The sequence below is a fragment of the Hirundo rustica genome, chromosome 21 (assembly GCF_015227805.2).
Source record: "Hirundo rustica isolate bHirRus1 chromosome 21, bHirRus1.pri.v3, whole genome shotgun sequence".
NCBI lineage: Eukaryota > Metazoa > Chordata > Aves > Passeriformes > Hirundinidae > Hirundo > Hirundo rustica.
Genome location: NC_053470.1, coordinates 7,318,860 through 7,338,320, shown reverse-complemented (window position 1 = coordinate 7,338,320; position 19,461 = coordinate 7,318,860). Strand labels below are relative to the sequence as shown.

The following is a 19,461-nucleotide window of genomic DNA, read 5'->3' as shown; positions in this document are numbered from 1 at the left end:
TGAAGAGAAAATCCGTTCAGCCCCACGCTCCCCTCCCAGACTGGGGCAGTGCTAAAATGAGCTTTATAAATGAGACAGATTATACACAACCACGGACTCAGCTCCTGTTTGGGGTTGCTTCTGCTGGCTTTCAGAAGTGCCCTTTGCTATTTTGATCTTTCTCTTATAACTGGTATAACCAAATAACTAGCGGCACTCTTATAATTTATGGGCTCCCTGAAATAAGCAAAATTATATTAATTAAACAAATTTTTTTGCCTTTCGTAGGTACATGAGAATGCAGTTCAAAGACTCAAAATGTGGAGTAAGAATCCTGATAATGGCACAAAACAGGACAGTGGAGTTTTAACTGAGAGATTTTTTCCAAGACCTGGCCTACTCCAGCCTGGTATGTTTTATCAGGCTATGCCCAGAAAAATCTCAGGTGCTGTGATACAACTGGAAAATAATGAGGGGAGCTATGTTAAATAACCACACTAATTGTTCCAAACTGCTGGGAGTACAAAATGAAACATGCTCACCTAAAGTACCCACAATTAATGCAAAGTAAAATACAAACGTGCTTTAGACAAACCCATTTCACTCGACAGTAGGGAAGATGTTAATGTGACAAACAGGAACTTAGCAAGCCACACTAACCCAAGTGGGTTTTTACTCACATGCACACCCCTATTTTGTTAAAATATTAGGACTGACTTCTTTAGTGATTAACACTGATGGGTTTTACATGAAGCACTTGGCAGAGATTTTCTGGCTAACATGACATGCCGGGGATCCCTCAGTTACTAGTCCTGGCAGACGTGTCCTGAAGCAACTTCTCCAAGTCACTTTGCCAGCAATTTACTTTGTTTCCCCGTGCAGTAAAAGATCCTTTCCTACAGGTGTGTTGTGCAAATATTCTTCTATTAGGTAAGGAGAATGCCTGGGTGACAGAGATGTGGAATATAAATCATCAAATCTATTCTCTGCTGGATGATCTGACCCACTCTCAACACAGTTTGTGCCCACGCCACACTGCACCTGCATTACCACAAGGCCACTGCCTGGTTAAGTACCTCCCTCGTAGCTGAATTGTTCTTTAAGCAAACACCACTAAGGAGTCCCGTACTTGAGAGCAGTTAAAATCCTCTGGTGATGTTCCCATCTACACTCCTGCTGCATGTGACACAGCTTGTGTGTCCCTGTCACAGCCCCCTCTGTGCCCAGCCAGGCAAGCGCTTCCCTGGCAGCTGCTGGGCAGCGCTTTGCTGGACGGGGCAGAGCAGCCAGCATGGAAAAGGAGCAGGGAAACTTGAAATGCAGAGTATTTTTCCCCATTCTCCTACAAGTCCTTCAGCTCCTCATGTATGTAAGTGGTAGAGATGAGGATAGTTTGCAGCTCAGAGATGGGTTTTCTCCAGGGGGTTGTGAAGCTTCTTGCTGGAGGTTCTTGGTCCCAGCGTCGTGCTGCTCTGCATCCCAGAGCAATTACAGCATCCTGCTTGCTCCCCTCTCCAGGGTGTTCTTGTTTCCTTTCGACAAAACACTCTTTCAAGAGGAGATAGCAGAGACACAGACAGGGTCCCCAACAAGTAGTATTTCTTAGCATAATACCTGATTACCTGGATGCCTTTTACAAAGCATGTAGTTCTTTTTCAGTGCAGTGCTTGGCAATGCCAAACCACGGGACACACATCACTCTGGCACAACATCTCAGTCTGAAATGCACCCAATAAAATGGAGAAATCTGGGCCTTGGGGAGAAAGCATCTCACATTTGGTAGGAACTGCACACTGGTTAGGGATAGACCACATCTGCAGATCTTCTGCTCTTCCTCGTGCTGGCTCCAGCCCACAGCAGGACATGGTTCTTTCAGCACTGGGCTGCACTGCTGTGGAAATCATGTGAGTTCTCCTTCTGCCCTGGCTCTGACAGGCCACACTATTTCTCCTTGCACAAAAATAAACTTCATGGACCTTCTTAGGTGTTAACTCATTAGCCTGAACATCACTCTTCTGCTCTGTTGTTTTCCTTTGAGGTTGACTAAATGTGAGCCATCTTCACCCACAGGGAAACTGTGCTCAGTACTTTTGGATGTAAAATAATTCTGAATCTCCAGAAGCATTTTACTGATGAGTAAGTGAGGTTCACAACACCTAATTGCACAGGTAGGTGATGCTCTCAAAAGGTGTTTTGGTGAGCTGAGCCTCCTGGCTATCTCCAGAGCCCAGGGGAATGCAAGAACTGGGACAAATCAACAAAACTCGTGGGGCAGAGGGGGGATAGTTCTGACTCCCAGCCTTTTGATCTCATTTCACTCTGAGACTCAAACAAGGTATCTGGCAGTTTAGGAAACCTGCGCAAACAGCTCCTGACCTGACTGAACTCTGCCCATTTCAACCTCCCAGATGTCAGCTGTGACAGTCTGTCATGGGAAGGGAGAGCTCCCTCATGCCCCTGCAGAAGAAGCCTTTGGCAATGACAGTAAAAGGTTTTGCACAAGTGACAAAGGAGATCAGACACAGACACGTTGCAGAGGCAGGGCGACTTACAGTGTTCATGGCACCTAGCAAGAAGCTCCAGGTCATCTGCGTGGTAGTAATCATACCCTGACGTTCCCAGAACCTCAAAGGGTAAATATCCTATAATAGGTGGAGCCCTAGAAAGGAAGCAAAGGGCAGGGAGTGAGCACAAAGCTTGACATCCTGGCAGATAAGCTGTGATACCAGCAATAAACCCCTTGTTCATTCACTTGGCAGGGAAATCTGGAGTGGATTTTCATATAGGCAGCAATGTATTTTTATATACAAACAAAAAAAAAAACCCCAAACCTGACAGCGAGGGGGAGGCAAAAATTGAGAAAATGAAAAGGTGTGTGTTTACTGTTTCACAGTCTATTCATTATGTGGGTGTAGAGAAAGGCATGTACATATGTGAGTGACTCAATTCATTAAGGATGCTTGTGAGACACAGCTCGACAAACGCTGTGGCTGATCCTGCACATAACTCCGTGGAGCCAGAGTAAAATTATCCAGCAGGTTGGATGCAAGTGTCATCTGGGTAGTAACTGTAGAAGAGAGAACAAGTGGGAAGCTGCAGAGTGTGTCAGCACCAGCTTGGGAAAAAAAAATTGCTCCCCTGGAAAAGCTTGGGAAGCTACAGCCAACAAAACTTTCTGTGCTGGTAGCACAGATAGCAACAGGCACGGGGCTGATTTAGGGTTGTTTTTGCTTTGGTTAAAGAGAAGGAATTGATGAACTACTTAGATAGGTACATTGCAGTGACTTACCTCACTATCTCCTATCAACGCTAGACTTTCCTTTTCCTGGCCAAAATATGAGATTATTTTTTTATTGAAAGCAGCTATCCTAACACAGCCTCCACCAGAGCCTGATAGTTTATGGTTGTGAAGCAACACCGAAATGTTGAGGGAGAAAACCACTGTTCTTGTCTCTGCTCGCCGTACCAGGAGGTCACTCTCCATCTCCCAGGTACACTCCTGCCTGCCCCAACTCGAGCACTCAGGGAGGCAGGACCTGTGCCAACGAGGCTCCACCTGTTATTCCTGCCCAGGAATAGGGCAAAAATGGTAAAGAACTCAAAATGGGGCGGGCTGAAGGTGATGGTGCTGTCAAACCTGCTTCTCCTGCTGCCCCTCTCCTGGTAAGCTGAGTGCACTTAAGGAAGAAGGCCACAGTGGCCAAGACTATGAGGAAAAAGTTATTTCAGCGTATTACACGTGGATTTGGATGATCAATCACCCAAACCGAGCTTCTTGGTTATTGCTGTGTGAAGTTCTCTCTTGGCTGAGCCACCCAGCTCCGCATTTGTCCTCTTGAGAGACACAGGGAGCCCAGGCAGGTCTGTGACCTCCCTCCTCCCCACAGCAGTCTGGCACCAAATGGGAAATGTGGGGACAAGGACAATCCAGGGATCTGCTCGACAGCAGCGCCAGGAGGAGCAGGGTGTGAGCAGGAGCTCCTGAGCCCCAGCACAAGGGGTTAACTGGGACAAGCCAGACCTCCCCCTGACTCAAATCCCTCGAAACAGAGCTGAGCACACACAGGGCTCTGCCACAACACAGCTTCATTCATTCAAGTAACTTTCACAGCACTCCGCTCCTTTTCCTCATGTGACCCAGATTTCTGTTAATGATGATAATATGTGTATTTATTAGTGTCCCTCCTTGCTGTCTCTTTGGCAGAACGCATCACTGTTTCTCCTATTTTTAATGACACGCTTATATTCAAGACAACAATGTCTTTCAGATGCACATCAGATAAACGTTTAAGCTGATCAGGAAAGTATAATGCTTTCCTGAGTATCACCAGAGCTCTTCATGAGAGAAAGCAACCACAAAATGCTCCTCATCTGTCATTTAACAAGGAGATGCCTTGTGGAGCAACTTAAAAGTGTCTTGTTAGCTTAAATTTCAGCCCTGAGATCTGCAGCTTGCTGTGCAAATGGGAGTGCACAGTCTTTAGAGAGCCTTTTGGGTGCAGTCTTTTAATAAATGAAGGGAAAATAAGAACAGTACCACAGTGCAGAAGAGAAACAGATCATTATCGAAGTTGATGGGTTTTTCTTCCTCTACACATATTTACATACAGACCCAGAATACAGATTTTTCCTATTTTTCTCATCTTTATCCTGATCTATGGAATGCTTTTATTGCATCTATCCTCTGATTTGAGTTGTGACCTCGACAGCAAAGGTTCTGATTGCAGCTCCTGCTGGGCACCCTGTGCCCCTGCTGATGGCACAGCTCAGCGTCGGGCAGCCCGTGGGGATGCACATCAGCAAGAGACAGCAACACTGCCCAGGGTCCTGCAGGCTGTACTGGGAGAGCCTGGGATCAGTGACTAAAGGAGACAACTCCCACCATCTCCTGCTCATTCTTGGGTCTGAGCTCACTGCTTGCATCTGGGGCTGTCCCAAACTCTGCCTCAGCACCTGCATCAGCCTGATTTCCTCCCAGCAGCCAGAGCTTCCTCGCCGGGGATATCAGCGGGACTGGAGCGTCTTCGAGCGCCCAGCACAGAGATTCCTCTCTGAGTCATAACCCAGATTCATCAAAAGACTCTTTGACAAGTCTCAAAGTAGCTCCCACTCACCTTTTTCACAGGAGCTGCTGGGACACAGCCGCGTGGAAAAGCAGCTCACCTCATTAGTGACGTGAGGGGCTTTGGGCTCTTTGACACATCTTAACATTAATCAGCTGATTCTAAAAATGTGCATTATCAGACAGGCCAATTAAAGTCTGACAAAGCCACTCCAGCAAGATCTCATCTGAATGAATAATCATCTGCCTGTCCCAAACCACACATAATCAGCTGCAGGGCTGTCACAGGGTCAGCTCCTCCACGCTTCAAGGTGTGATGTGGGGCACACACCTTGTGTTCTACATAAATTGAAAGTCATTATTCATTTTTATTTGCTCTCTCTCTTTCTTGCTCTAAATGTGCAGATGGTATTTAGACTTTTTTTTTCTCACCAAATTTTTTTTTTTTTCCTTAGAGCCTTATTTACTACTCTTCTGGTTTTAGTAATGACTACCTTGGCACAGCTCACAAAGGGAGGGATAATGAAAAGGGTAGGATTTTGCAATGTGCTTATGTACATATGTCAGATACAGAGAAGTAAAAGAGTGAATAAAACCCTCCAGCTCCTTTTGAAGAAAATTAAACCTAAATCAAGCAGCTGAATAAACTAGTTCCAGTCTGTTTCATTCACCAAGCTGAATTCTAGCCCACCATATTGCATTGTCAAAAACCAATCTACAATTAAATAATAATACCCACTGGTTTTTATTTTGTTTTTAGAAATTCTATCATTTCTCAAGGTGAAAGGTTGAACGTTTATTGACACAGTGAAAGATTTAGAAGGATTCCTGGAAGCTGTATTTGTAAAACAGAGGAGCTAAACCAATGCAGGGAACGTACTGGGACCCACACTGCTCATTTTCAGTGACTTATTATTTTGGTTAGGAGATTTGACATCTTCCTCGACATTTTCCATGGTTTCTTACTTGCCTAAAATATGGAAAACAGTGAAGCTTTTAAGGATTCCTAAGTTCAGAGTACTGCTACTTACTTAAGTTGCATTTAAATAGAACTATTCCGTTTGGGAATTCAGGCAATAGGCACACAAATTTTCTATTTTTAAACTACAGTTTATTTTCTCTTCAGTGTCTAAACCCAAATCTCTTACCTGTGGTCCAAGAATAAAAACTTCCATTCTAAACTATGCCTTGAAGTAAATTCTTCACACGGCTCTTCAATGTTGCAGAGCTCCTGCAAAACAGTGGGCACCTTCAGACATTTAATTCTATGAAATGACAAAAGGAGCCCGCTATCAAAACCTAGGATGCATCTTGTTGACATAATAAACCATAGCAAAATACAGTGCTTTTAAAGCACTTGACTTATTTTCCTCTAAGGAATGTGTAAGACTTGTTTTGTAGATGCAGGAACTGATGAAGAACGGCTGAATGCTTTACCTTGAGCTGAATTTCAGAGCTAGGATAAATAGTCAAAGAGTCTCGTCTTGCACTCTCTAGGCAAAACTCCCCAGCTTTTTGCAAATACTGGTATTTGAATATGGATGACAGCTCCAGCTCCAGCCTCTAAGTGAGCTGGCTAATTCCCTCTCGAGCAAGCAGCAGCCAGGGTTGTTATCCCTGACATTTACAGAGCAGCAGGAAGAGCCCACGACACACGCTGGCAACGCTGCAAGGTGCAGATGGCTTCCTTACACCAAGGAGCGCTGGATGCATGTCTTCGAAGGCTGCAAATTCCCCAAGTGGGGTCACCTCATCCTGGAGCTTCCCAGGCTGCCCCCTCTGAGACAACCCCATGGCAAAACCTCTTCTCAAAAGCAGCTCCCGCTTGCTCCTCACCTCCCCAAAACACAGACTGATGTCACCCCCCAAAACACAGACTGATGTCACCCCCCAAAACACAGACTGATATCAATCCCCAAAACACAGACTGATGTCACCCCCACCTCCCACAGCCACGTCCCCTCTCCTCCACTGACCCCCTGCACAAGGCAGCTGTGCTGCTGACCCTGCTGCTGGCAGTGCCCCAGGGCAGAGCTCACCTTTAGGAACTCAGAGCTCACCTTTAGGAACTCGGAGCTCACCTTTAGGAACTCAGATCTCACCTTTAGGAACTCAGAGCTCACCTTTAAAAACTCAGAGCTCACCTTTAGGAACTCAGAGCTCACCTTTAGGAACTCAGAGCTCACCTTTAGGAACTCGGAGCTCACCTTTAGGAACTGCGGCGTGACAAGACGAACAGTCGCTACCAGGCAAATCTGCTCCTCTGTGGCTGACCTGAAAGCTCGTGCAATAGCTGACTCAAAGCCATTACAGGAGGGTGTAGGCACTGGAAACAAGCAGACAATTTATTGAAGAGGAAGAGGAAGGAAAGCTTTCTTCCTCTGTTTAGACAGGTACAGCGACTGATGAAACCCAAGCAACAAACTGCTCCCACCCACGGGGTGATGCCATGCTGATGTTATTTCCAGCACGACCCTTCAGGCTCCAAACTTCACAGCTGTAACCACCCACCCACCTGTGGCTTGCAGGGGGGCTCTGTAAGACAGCTCCGAGCAGCCCACAGCGTGCAGCTGCAGTCTCCTTGTCAGCCTCTCTCCGGGCCAACATCTGCAAGATTCAGGATTTTGCAGGCACCTCAAAGTATTTAGGCTCTGTGAAGTGCCATTTCACTGCCACAAGCGAAACAGAACACGGCGTTTTACTGGCTGTTTGAATAAGCTGGCTGCTTCACGACTGGCAGTGGGTCAAACAGAGGCATTTTCAGTCTGGTATCAGCTTTTAGGAACAGCATGCAGCAGAGTTCTGATCAACAGACTCCCCACCACTTTTGTATGAAAAATATGTCCATTGTATGCACAGCTTGTTCCATCCCTGCCAATTAAGGGGCATTTTCATAAGAAACAGAGCCTTTAAGATGCTACAGATCAAGACAATTTAAAGGAGAGAGGTGGAGAGGCAAAGATAGGCTGGAGCAGTAACTTACCATGAGTAAAATATTTAAAATCCACTACAAATTTCACATATTCATACATCAGGGGTTCATTTGGATCTAAGCTGCCTCTTGCTAAATGGCAACAAAATTCTATTTGTTTTTCCACTGTAATGAGAAAAAGAGAGGGAGACACAATGTTATTAGAAGTCTGCCCTTTAGCTTGCTAACATATTTAATTTATCTACCAACCCTGCTGCTGTGGTATCTAAGCACACCCTGCTGGGGAGCTTCTGATACCCAGAAGTAAACACAGACCTACTAGGAGCAATTATCAGCTGTTTCTGCTTAAAGAAATGTATTCTCACCCTTTTTTCTTGTCTCTGCAGCCACCCCAGCAAGCTGAGTGTGAAGCCCTGGCTGTACTGGTCAGCAGGACTTTCCCCTGACCTCCTGGGTGTAGGATTTTGTGCAGTTAATGGTACTGCAGTACTCTGCTCTGGACCCAGCTCCTAGGGCACTGAACTCACCCTAAGCCTTTCCATTAACAGTGGAGGGCACTGTGCCAAGCCCTAATCCAGTTTTCTGCCCCAAGTCTGAACTCTATGGATTGGACCACACGGCCTTCAGCCAGAGGGGAGCCACCCCTGGGGCAGAGCATCATCATCAGCCTGCTCAGAGCATCATCATCAGCCTGCTCAGAGCATCTTCAGGCTGCTCAGAGCATCATCATCACCCTGCTCAGAGCATCTTCAGGCTGCTCAGAGCACCTTCAGGCTGCTCAGAGCATCATCACCCTACTCAGAGCATCTTCAGGCTGCTCAGAACATCATCATCACCCTGCTCAGAGCATCTTCAGGCTGCTCAGAGCACCTTCAGGCTGCTCAGAGCATCATCACCCTGCTCAGAGCATCATCACCCTGCTCAGAGCCCCTTCAGGCTGCTCAGCACCCACTGATGCTCACGGGGCAGCAGGGAGGGGAGCCCAGCACAGGATTAATGGAACACAGGTGCTGGGGAGATGCTGCTGCCTGCTCTGGTCCTGGGGACATTTTCTGTGGGAAAGGGACATTCCCAAAAGGAATTTCTCCAAATTTTTCCCCCCTCGAGCCCTCACTCCTTTCTCAGGCTTAGTCGAGCATCCCACCTAGGAAAAAGCATCTACCATCCAAGGGACAAAGCAGATGGTAAAAGATTGTCCTAATCTAGGAGCAAGTACTGGGGGCACACAGGAACATTAGAGACGTGATGCACTAAACCCCACAAATGCAGCAAAACAGAAGTGGCAGGCAAGAGCATTAAACAGCTGGAGGGCTCTGTGCAGACTTCCCCAGGAGCTGTTTACTTCTGGAAAACTTCCCTGATCAACAGACAAGAGCAGAGCTTACCATTTAGGAAATCAGCTGCAACAGGATCCGTCATGAGCACGTGTGGAGAAAGGAGCTTGTACACCTCGCTCTGCTCGCCCTCAGGCAGAAAGTTTAATATATTTTGGTCCACCAAATCTGACTGATACAAAAGAATGCTTTGTCATGTTCAGCAGTACAGCCTGACACGACGACATTTCATTTTCACCCCTCAGCAGAGCACAGACGCTGCTGGTCTGGGGCGGGTGCCCAACACAAGGAAACCCAGTCACTCTGCAGATGCATCTAGGGCAGAATACAACCCTCAGACTGTTTTACCCTGGGGTTGCTGTCTGTTTGCAAAAGGTTGAATGAGTCCCAGAGGCTGCCCTTCAGTTCAGACAGATACAGGCTGGAGAAGAAAACCTGGTATCACAGGAATTTAACATGATGAGAAGTGGAATATCTTTCTTTGAAAGCATGACACAGGAGAGGGAGAGCTCCTCCCTACACCCTCCATTTGTCTTCTAGGCTGAACATCTGGAAAAATCAGCCTGACCCACAAGTGATTCAGTGCTCATCAACCCACACATCCTGACTAAAGGGGCTCTAAATGTCAGCACGGATTTGTTCTTTGCACACACGACATTCAGGTATCTGTGTGCTAGAATTTGCCCTCATACAGGGCAACCTCGGTGCTTCATGCTTGGCACCAAAGAGAGAAATGTTATTGAGGGGCCAAGCTGAAATTTCTGCACCTGACAACTACATTGGTTTCTAGAAGTTCGCCCAGAAAACCCAGAGGCCACACATTTGTTACTAAAGACAACAAGGGCTCAAAGTAGAAAAACCCAATGTCATTCGAAGAGCACAGATTCAGCTCTGAAATAATATTTACATTATCTAAGAAGAGCTTCAGCATGGATTTCACAACCATAAGATTTTCTATTACCCTGCTGGGTCAAACACCTCCCAGACCTTTAGATGCATAGCCGGGTGATGAGCTACGGGCACAGTGATTTTGCATACTTGGGGTTTTTAAGGTAATTCATAGACCCTGGGAGAGAATCTGTTATTCACAGCAACTTAAGAAACCCCACAAGAGTTTGCTGGTTGACCTCCCACCCACAGCTGCCTCTTTGGTTGGACAAAACCAATCCCCAGCCCTGCATGTTCCTGATTTACATTCAGGAGGGGAAGGAGCCCTCAGTGTATTGCATGGTCAGAACTTACCGGTAAGTGTCCAAGCAGAGATGAAACGCTATCAGATACATAAATAATAATCCCATCAGTTGTTAGAGCAAGCAGGAAGCCATCTAGTGCCTAATGATAACAGCCAGGAAAAAAAAAAAAAAAAAGAACAAAAATAAAACAGAATTATGCAAGGAAAAAACTTATATTATTTTAGACTAATTGATTCTTTAGTGATGCTTCTAACAGCTCAAATCTAGCAGGAGTTCATCAAAGAAATGACAGTTCAGTGTGGAAAAACTGAAATTACACATGCTATCTAATTCAACATTCTTTTTATATTCTTATTTTCTCATTCTCTTATTATTAAATTGTCTTGTATTTTTCACCCAGTGAGTATTTATTTAACATGAAGTGAGACAGTGATGCTTAGAATTTCAACACCCACACCATCCCGCTGACTTCAGTCACTTCATTATGTGTTCTGAATTACACAATAGTTAACAAACTCAGAGCGTAAGGAGATGTCAGATATCATCATCATGGCAAATCCAGCACTGTGGATGGATGGATGGATGGATAAGCAGAGAGAGAAAGATTATACAGTGATGTATTTTTAGCAGTTTATGGACAGTTTGAAGGAGTTCCAAAGGCTAATTTATTTTGCTTAAAGCACTGGTTTGTAAGGCTAGCGACAAAACAATTTTAAGGCTTGTTTTGTTTCCCTTTTCTCATTCTCAGTGGTTTCTGTCCCAGAGTTAAAGCTCTCTGTCCCCTTTAAGTCCCTGCCTGTGCTTTTCTCCTCGGATGTTGTGTTCTCCCTGTCCTTCACAGTATCTCCCTGTACCTTTTACCCTGTGCCTGTCCTTATTCTTCCCTACCATCAAGATCTGGGGGGTTTAACTGTGTGCAAAGCCAGCTCTTGTAAAGACACCCTTGGCAGCTGAGCTACAAGGGAGCCAAAGATGCAGCATCCACCATCTCCCCCACCTCACTGCCTTTGCTCAAATTGAGTCCTCTCTGGAAAAAAACCCCACAGATTTCAAGCAAACTGTTCAGTGGACCAGAGTCCAGCAAGCCAGCAGCCATCCCAGGGTTTGCTCTCCCCCACCGCTTCCAACCTGAGCTGGGGGATTTGTTCTGATTCAGCCAGAACGAGCCGGCTTGTTTGGCAAGAGGGATTCCCAGAAAGAATGAACAGACTTTTCCAGAGAGGTGAGTCATGACATCCTGATGAAAAGGAATGGCTGAGACACAGCAGCACCTCCCAGCTCAGCCCGGCATACACCCTGATTTCGGCGGGGCAGAGAGCAGCAGCTGCCCACGCAGGCAGCAGATATCCCCGCCAGAGGAGCGTGCAGCACAAACCCAGAGCCACATCCTCAGAAGGGGAGAAATGTAGGCCTGGGGGACGTTTCTGGATTGGCAAAGCATTTTAGAGGTGGGAGTATGAGAGCTGTTTTCCTGAATGCACTTAAAGGCAATTCAAGCAGAAGAGGCAGCGCTCCCGTCAGGAGGATGCAGCACACAGGCAGCGCTGCCTGGCTAATGGCATGTGGGAGGAAGAGAGCTGCTCTGCTTTTTTCAGGTCCTTTCAAGTTTTTCCTTAAAAAAAAAAAAAAAGCCAGCTCTAGAGGCTCTTCTGAGAGAAGGTAATTCTCTTTTTCCCTCTCTCACCAGGCCAAATCTGGGCCAAATCAGCCTTCATTCCCAAATGAAAAGGCATTTAACTTTAAGGGGAAGCAATCCTATTTTTAATTCTGTGTCTGCAAAGTGCTTAGCACAACATGGGTCTCTGTCAGGTTTGTTTTGTGTGTGCCAGCAGAGTAGAAATCATTAACATTGAGACCTACAGGTGAAAAAGAACTGTATATCCCTGATCTACTCCACTGAACTGATTATTTCTGACTAATCTATTTAATTTCTTCTTACCTCTAACATCAGCTGGGTGAACTCCTCGTTGCTAAGAAATGAAGGCTTCCAGTCTTGTCTAATCTGACAGGCTTCTGTCTGTGCTGTGATTTCTTAAAGAGAAAATATCAAAAAAGCAACATGACTCACACTACTTGGATATCTTTTTTTAAAAAAATTCAAGTAACACTAGATTTCTTTAAAGAGGCTGTTAGAGGAATCATCCTCATATCATTCTTCACACAAATCCTTCTTGCACACGCAACAGTCATTTTCCACGACATCATGATACAGACACGTTAGAAATCAAGGAAGGGAAATGGAGACATTTTAGGTGGCCTGAAGAAAACCTTAAAAAATTAAGTTCAGTGGGCTAATTTTAGAGTAGGAGAGCGCCCCTGTGAGCAAAGGGTGTCTGCAATCCTGGAGCTGCTTCACAAGCTGCTCTTGTGCGTGCCCAGGCAGCAGGACAGGCTTATCACCCCCAAATCCAAGAGACCTGGGAAGATGGCATGGGATCCCCTCTCCCCTGCCTTTTGTAATGGGTGCTGCTCCTCAGCTTTTCCCTCCTCATGTTCTGTTTGAGTGCACAAAAGCAGGCCAGGGGATGAGGAGGCCAGTGAGGGTAATGATGTACGCACAGACACAGCACAGCATCTTTTCAAACCTATCTTTAACTGGCCAGCAATGTATTCAGCTCCAGCCCATCTCCTGAGGCCAACTGCTGTGCCCTACTCTGCCCCTCACTCAGGCTCCTGTCCTCTCTGGGGGGCTTGGGAAAAACCAATTTGTGTTTTCTGAGTGCAAACTGGCTGCTGGATGCAGAGCCAGCACCCTGCAGCACCTTTCTGCTTCTGCAGGAAGTCGATGGTCCTCTGCAGTATTGTGGACTTGTCCATCTTGAGAGGGTGCCCGTGGCCCTGCAGCATGGTGCAAAGCTCTTTAATGAGGACATTGAACTGGTCTCTCCTCTTCTTCTCAGATTTGTTGCGTGATGCCCTGGGTGACAAAAACACAAAATGCCGCTGAGCAGAATGAAGGGTGAAGCGATCCACCCTGCCCCAGCAAAACACTTTAAACCCAACAATCTAAACTCTGCTGGGAACGTTCATTTGCTGAAAATTGGGCTTGCACACGAGGATTTTGCTGGGGCTTAGAGCCTTGTAGCAGGACTGAACTCACCAGCAGCAAGGAGCACCTGGAGGTAACACAAATTTGGGTTCATTTGGGAAAGATCATTTCCCTAACACACATTTCAGCAGCAGCTCCCGCTGTTTCAAAAGCAGCGATAGTGAAGGTGTTACGGGAGAAATTCCTCCAGTAAAAGTATGTTCATGCATGGCTGTGTTTTGCTGGCCTCATTTTTACGAACTTTCGTTTTGCAGTTAGTACACACACATCTAAACGTCAAAATGGGAAGGATTCCTCTGATTTGCACTTGCAAAAGGAGCTTATCAAGAGACAGCACTGTGCAGAGCCAACTGAACTGCAGGATAAAGTCTTGTATGTGGCCTTGAAAATCTACTGCTGTGATATAGGAAACTGGGAATGTTAAGAGTCTGGCTGCAGAACCACAACTAGTTTCCAGTTCACAAATTAAGAATATTTATTAGGCTTTCCCCCTCCATTAAAAACAATAAAGGAGAAAAGCAAATCCATTCAGTTTCTTCCAAAGTGCTCTTTCCAGCGCTCATATCTGAGGTAACACTTTCCATACAGCCTCTTGCAGCAGTAATTAATTTGCTTTACAAGTGTATTCACGATGATACACGCTTCCTGTGATCTAGACTGAGGGTGGGATGCAGAAAGCATTTCCATTCATACTCAGGTTGGCATTTGGGTGCTCTCAGATCCAGCATTCACGTTCACAGCCATCTCTGTTTTGGCACTCGTGTACAATGACTGAATAGAACTGAGCCAAGAGCTTCCCTGACAGATTAACTCAGACCTGTGCTGAAGCAGGACTCCTAAGGGAACTCTACCCCAGGTGGGCAGCACTGCTTGATAAATAAACTAAAATCACAGGTCAGGACTCCTGCTTCAAGGTAATAAATAGCCATGGGTCAGCACGAGATCCTGAGGGCACAGCAATGAAATTTAAGGACCACTCAGCCAGATATTGTAGGGGTGGCCAAATTTTGTGACAAGCCTGAAGAGTGAATTAAATCTTGCTGCTTGTGGTCAGCTACAAACAGCCTGTAACCTGTGTGGGAGCTTTGCCTCTGACACCAGTGGGGTCAAGTTCGTTGTCAAGCACTGGACAACACAGCATTTACAGTTCTCCTCCAGGAGTGCATCCTGTCATACCTCTTTGCCCTGTCCTTCTCATCTTCATCCATCAGTTCGTTTACACAACACAGGGCTCTGCAAGGCAAAGACAGAGGTAGTTACTGAGAATGTTCCCTGATTTTGCTAAGAACATCAAAACACGGTGCAGAGAGGTTTGTACTTAGAGACCTCCTGGATGTTTCAGCCTTCCCTTCCCCAAATTCCACTCGTGGTGCGTCCTTCCTTGCCTGTTGAGTCAGCTACTGAGGCGGGAGAAGTGAGACTGCTGCTGCATGCCCAAACATCCAGCTACAACAGCAGGACTTTAGAGGGAAAGGTCTAAAATCCCCTCAGCCTGCCTTTGTCCTGCCCTCCGAGCCAGGATGGGGAATCCTGCTGAGGCACCCATCTCTGCACAGGAATCAGCATATTCCTGGCAAATGCAAGAGAAAGAGAGACAGGGATCTGACCTGGTGGCAGCACACAGCTGCTCCTGTTCTGGGAAATCAGACAGGTTACTGGCAGATTCCAACCACTGCCCGCCCTGCCCGAAACACACCTGAGATTTCCATTCCAGTGGAAAGACACAGGGGAAAGAAACAAACTGTGCTAATCCCCTGAAGGATTAGTATTAGGCAACAGCAGCGTATTATCAGGATATCTAAGAGATGGTATGAGACAGGTTCATCCAGAGCATCCTGCAGCCAATGACTGCTGCTTGCACTGCTGGACTTCTCCCACATCATCTGAGCAGCGTCCTGGGATTCACACCATCTAAAACAGCCTCACCTGGCGCTAACCAGGGAAGGAGAACAGCTGGAAACAACCCCCAGTAAGGACACGGTACTCTCCAGGTGATGGGGAATTCAACACAAGGGTAACTTCTTCACTGGTGACTTGCTCTCTGTGACTCACGTGGGCTGAGTCTGAGGGACAGAGAGCCAGGGAGCTGCGGGTGGGGCAGCTGCTGTCACTCCACACCACATTGCCCAGGTCAGCTCTGCAGGACTGCACCCCTCAGACACCTCCAAAGAGGAAATCACACCCATCCCCACCATCAGAACCAATCTGCCCCCCATCTCCGGTGAGCACCCCATGCTGCCCAGAACTCAAGGGACATTTTTCAATAGGTACATCCAAAGACTTTCTCTGTTTAGAGACTACTCCAAGCTCAAACAACTTGGTAGCTATAATAACACAAGACAGAACCATCCACAACCGCCAGGAAGTCAAAGATGTGCTCACAGCAGCAGCTAGAGAATTTTATCCTTCCTTCCCTGCTCCAGGACAAGGATCTCCCTCCCTGCAGATAACCTGGGCAGAAGAAACTGCGTGAATTCTTCTGTTATGAATGCACTCCACAGAGAGGGGGTGGTTCTCACTGCCCCAGTCACCAAAAAGCTACAAGCCAAAGTAGAAATTACCTGTTCTACTCCTCAGATTCATCAGTCCAGACTGACAAGAGTGGGATTAGCACTTCTTATCACCATGTAAATAGAGGCGGAGAAAAATCAATCCTGGAAGGAAAAGCAAGTCCAGTTAAAACACAGTTGCAGGCAAGAGTTAGCCTAGGCAGCTGCAATCACTTCAAGCTGAGAAAAGCCTACCACCACAAATTAGAAACATGTTCAAGTAGGACTGAGGGAAGCTCAGCAAAGCCTTCAGCAATGGGAGCTGGACCAAGTTCTCGGGCTCCTGGCTGTGTGGGCAGCACCTCCTGCCCACAGGACCTCTCCTGCCCCAGAAGCTGTGTGACCCAGCAGGTGGCAGAACGGCCCGACTGGCTTGGAGCCACTGAGGATCCATCCACCGGAGTTCTTCCGAAGTGTGACGGGTCACCTGGCGTGCTGGGAAAACCAGAAGTGTGACCTGTACCTCATCCATCAAATCTGGCAACCCAAACCTCCCTCAAGACAAACATGATCACCAAAAGTCTGCACAAGCCACAACCACCCACCTGTGAATGCACTCGAGGCCTGCCCTTAATCCTTGCTGCTGATGGGACACACGAAATCTGGGGGAAGTACCATGAGCTGACACCCTCAGTGTCTGGAAACAACACCTGCATGGCAAACTTAAACTCAGCGGCTCTGCCCTCCGTTCTCGCAGCTGAGAGAAGTGACGTGCTTTTGTTCCAGTTCAAAAGGAGCGTCTGATCTTATTTGTTACCCCATTGAGCTGAGGCTCTTATCCCTGCTGCTCATCCCTCAGTGCTGCTCTATCAAAATCACACCGTTGTTTCTCCTCTGGAAGAATGACCCCTACGGAAGATTTGGTGACTGGGGATAAGCTCAGAGATACACAGGTATAAAGAAAAGTCTCTTTAGAGCAATGGGTAAAATGATAAAAAAATGCTCGTGGATACGCAGAAAGATCTGTCAAAATTTTTCAGGGAACGTTTTTTTGTATGCAGACTTGACCATTTAGCAAATATTCAGCTAAAAGAAAAGGATTTTTCCCGAGCTTGGAGTGCAAAGCATTGTTTTATAGAAATGGTACTTTATGGAAACTTTGCCCGCAGTTTGAGAGCTCCCAGGAAGCCTGGTGGGTTTTCTGCCTCACTGGCATGGTTGGCTGGAACTCCACCCAGCTGGAATAGCAGCAGGCTCAGGGAAGACGCTTGGCCACCACGAGAATCAACAGTGCAGCCGATGCTCACTGAGCCTGAACTGGGAAATGAAGCCTGGATTCTCCAGGAGGAGCTCCCAGGGCCACAGGACAGCGGCTGTGAGCTGCCAGGGGCAGAGGGATGAGGCTCCCTGATGAACGTGAGCAACGCCCTCGCCAGCACCAGCCTTGGAGGAGCTCACAGAATTAATGTCCATAAAAGAACTGACAGGCCCAAGCACACAGAGCAGCTTCCTGCATGATGCAGCAGGATGGGGAGCTAGAAAAAATCTTAGTAGAAGACACCTAAGGACAAAATTATCTTAACTGGATTAAGCACTTCAGGACCGCATTTAGCTAAGTGCTTCTTGTCTCGTTATAAGACAGAGCTAAATATAGTAACCAGAATACTTCAGAATAGTTTCGTAAGGGCTGTATACACACCTCAGCCAGTTAAGGCACTTAGCACTACTGACAGCAGTATGTCTGCAGGTTAAGAGTATTTTAAATAGATCCAGATAGAATCTCTTTGACCTTAACTGCATTAACCAGAGGGATCAAAATTTATTTATTGCCCCCTGAAAATCCCCTTCTGTAACACTTTGAGAGAGGGATTCCTGAACCCTGTGGGCAGGTAAAGAGGAAACTTGGCAGTGCTGCTGGCATCGTTCCCCATCCCACCCACGACAGGTGAGGATCAGCTTTCTCACAAAGCAATGCACATCCATCACTGCTTAATGCCCTCTGTTAAAGGAAATTATTTTTTCCTTCCTTTGTACAGGGAGCCTCAAAACCCACTCACAGCGTTTTAAGAGTACATTATATTTCAGACTTTTCAAATATCACAGCATTTGAAGTTGTTTCCAGGGTTACAGAAAGGGTAATGCAGCCAAATGACAGCCTTAACAAGACAAATGGACTTTGCAGACAACAACTAATAGTTAAAGCATTATTCCATGCTAACTGCTATATTTGGCATATTTTTTACTGAAGAGAGAATGGGAGAGGGAATTTTCTGTTTTGCAGAATTATCTGACTTCAGGAGCTACCTAAAACTGCAAACCTGTGAGTGAAGAAAATGTTTACGTATTGACTTGCTGCAAACCATCAGAATATTAACATTACCTTAGGATAATTCTTAATGGAACAGTCAGACTCGTGTCCTGAAACCAACAGCAACCATGAACGTTTCATTATAGGTTAAATTTTAATGATTTGGTTATGTCACTCGTGGTAAGGCAAAGATATTTCTATGAGAGGTGCTGCCCATTTCTTTGTGATCAGCAATGAATAAAGCTTTCATCCATCACTTAAGAGTGTCCATGAACCCACATGGTTTGACTGCTTCTCCCAGCTATAACAACTGGTTCTGATGGAAAACATTCTCTATGCATAAAAAAAAAAAAAAGGTTCTGCTTGTATTTAGGTTTTCATAGAATTTTGCATTAAAGTAACATACGGCAGTCAGGGAATCTTCAGATCTATACCGTAGGAAACACTTTAATTATGGAATTGTGCTGTGCCAATAATTTCCACAGGCTTTGCATGCGATGAATTCATCAGAGAGCCCTCAATTACAAGATGCAGCACTCTGTGGCACGATGCAGCCACAAGTGAGACAGAGATAAGGCATTCTCCAGCAATATGATTTATGTGTCAGTATGCCAGTGTTCCAGTACTCTTGAGGCAACAGGAGGGCACGGCTGTGGCTGGCAGCAAAACCATTTCATTCTGAAAAGGCAGAATTTAACCCCTTCAGCAGAGCGCTGCTGGCTCAACTATAAAGACTCTTACGGAAACAGAATTCGAAAAACCCAAAGAGCGTGGCTGGATCCCGACGGCTGCCCAGCACAGGAAGGTGCTGTGCGCTCAGCGTGCTCCCTCCTGTCACACAGGCACAGACGGTGACCCCGGTGTCACAGCCAGTGGGCAGCAGCAGCTTGGCACAGCTGTGGCACTCCTGCCTGCCAGAGCTCCCCACAGGGCACGGCCTCAGCACAGAAATGAAGGCATCACACAGAAATGCAAAGGCTAAACCAGGCGTGGCAAAGGAGTCACATACCTGTGGTATTTGATCTGCTTGCTTCATTTTTTCTGCTTCTATTTCACCCTCTCCTTTCCTGGCCCTCTGTTGTTCTTCTCTCCCTTAACCCCTGCACTTTAAATCC

At 46.5% G+C, this 19,461-nt stretch overlaps 1 protein-coding gene across 1 annotated transcript in view; it reads right to left on the bottom strand.

Moving 5' to 3' along the window:
• Positions 1-19,461, bottom strand: part of PASD1 (PAS domain containing repressor 1) — a 47,495-nt gene that overhangs the window by 10,195 nt on the left and 17,839 nt on the right. The window contains exons 2-11 of the mRNA XM_058423225.1: positions 16,111-16,203; positions 14,726-14,782; positions 13,263-13,417; positions 12,440-12,531; positions 10,550-10,639; positions 9,359-9,479; positions 8,025-8,138; positions 7,249-7,367; positions 6,190-6,272; positions 2,532-2,638 (exon numbers count right to left, since the gene is read on the bottom strand). Coding sequence (XP_058279208.1) covers positions 2,532-2,638; positions 6,190-6,272; positions 7,249-7,367; positions 8,025-8,138; positions 9,359-9,479; positions 10,550-10,639; positions 12,440-12,531; positions 13,263-13,417; positions 14,726-14,757 — 913 coding nt within the window. The 5' untranslated portion in view covers positions 14,758-14,782; positions 16,111-16,203. The remainder of the gene's footprint in view (positions 1-2,531; positions 2,639-6,189; positions 6,273-7,248; positions 7,368-8,024; positions 8,139-9,358; positions 9,480-10,549; positions 10,640-12,439; positions 12,532-13,262; positions 13,418-14,725; positions 14,783-16,110; positions 16,204-19,461) is intronic.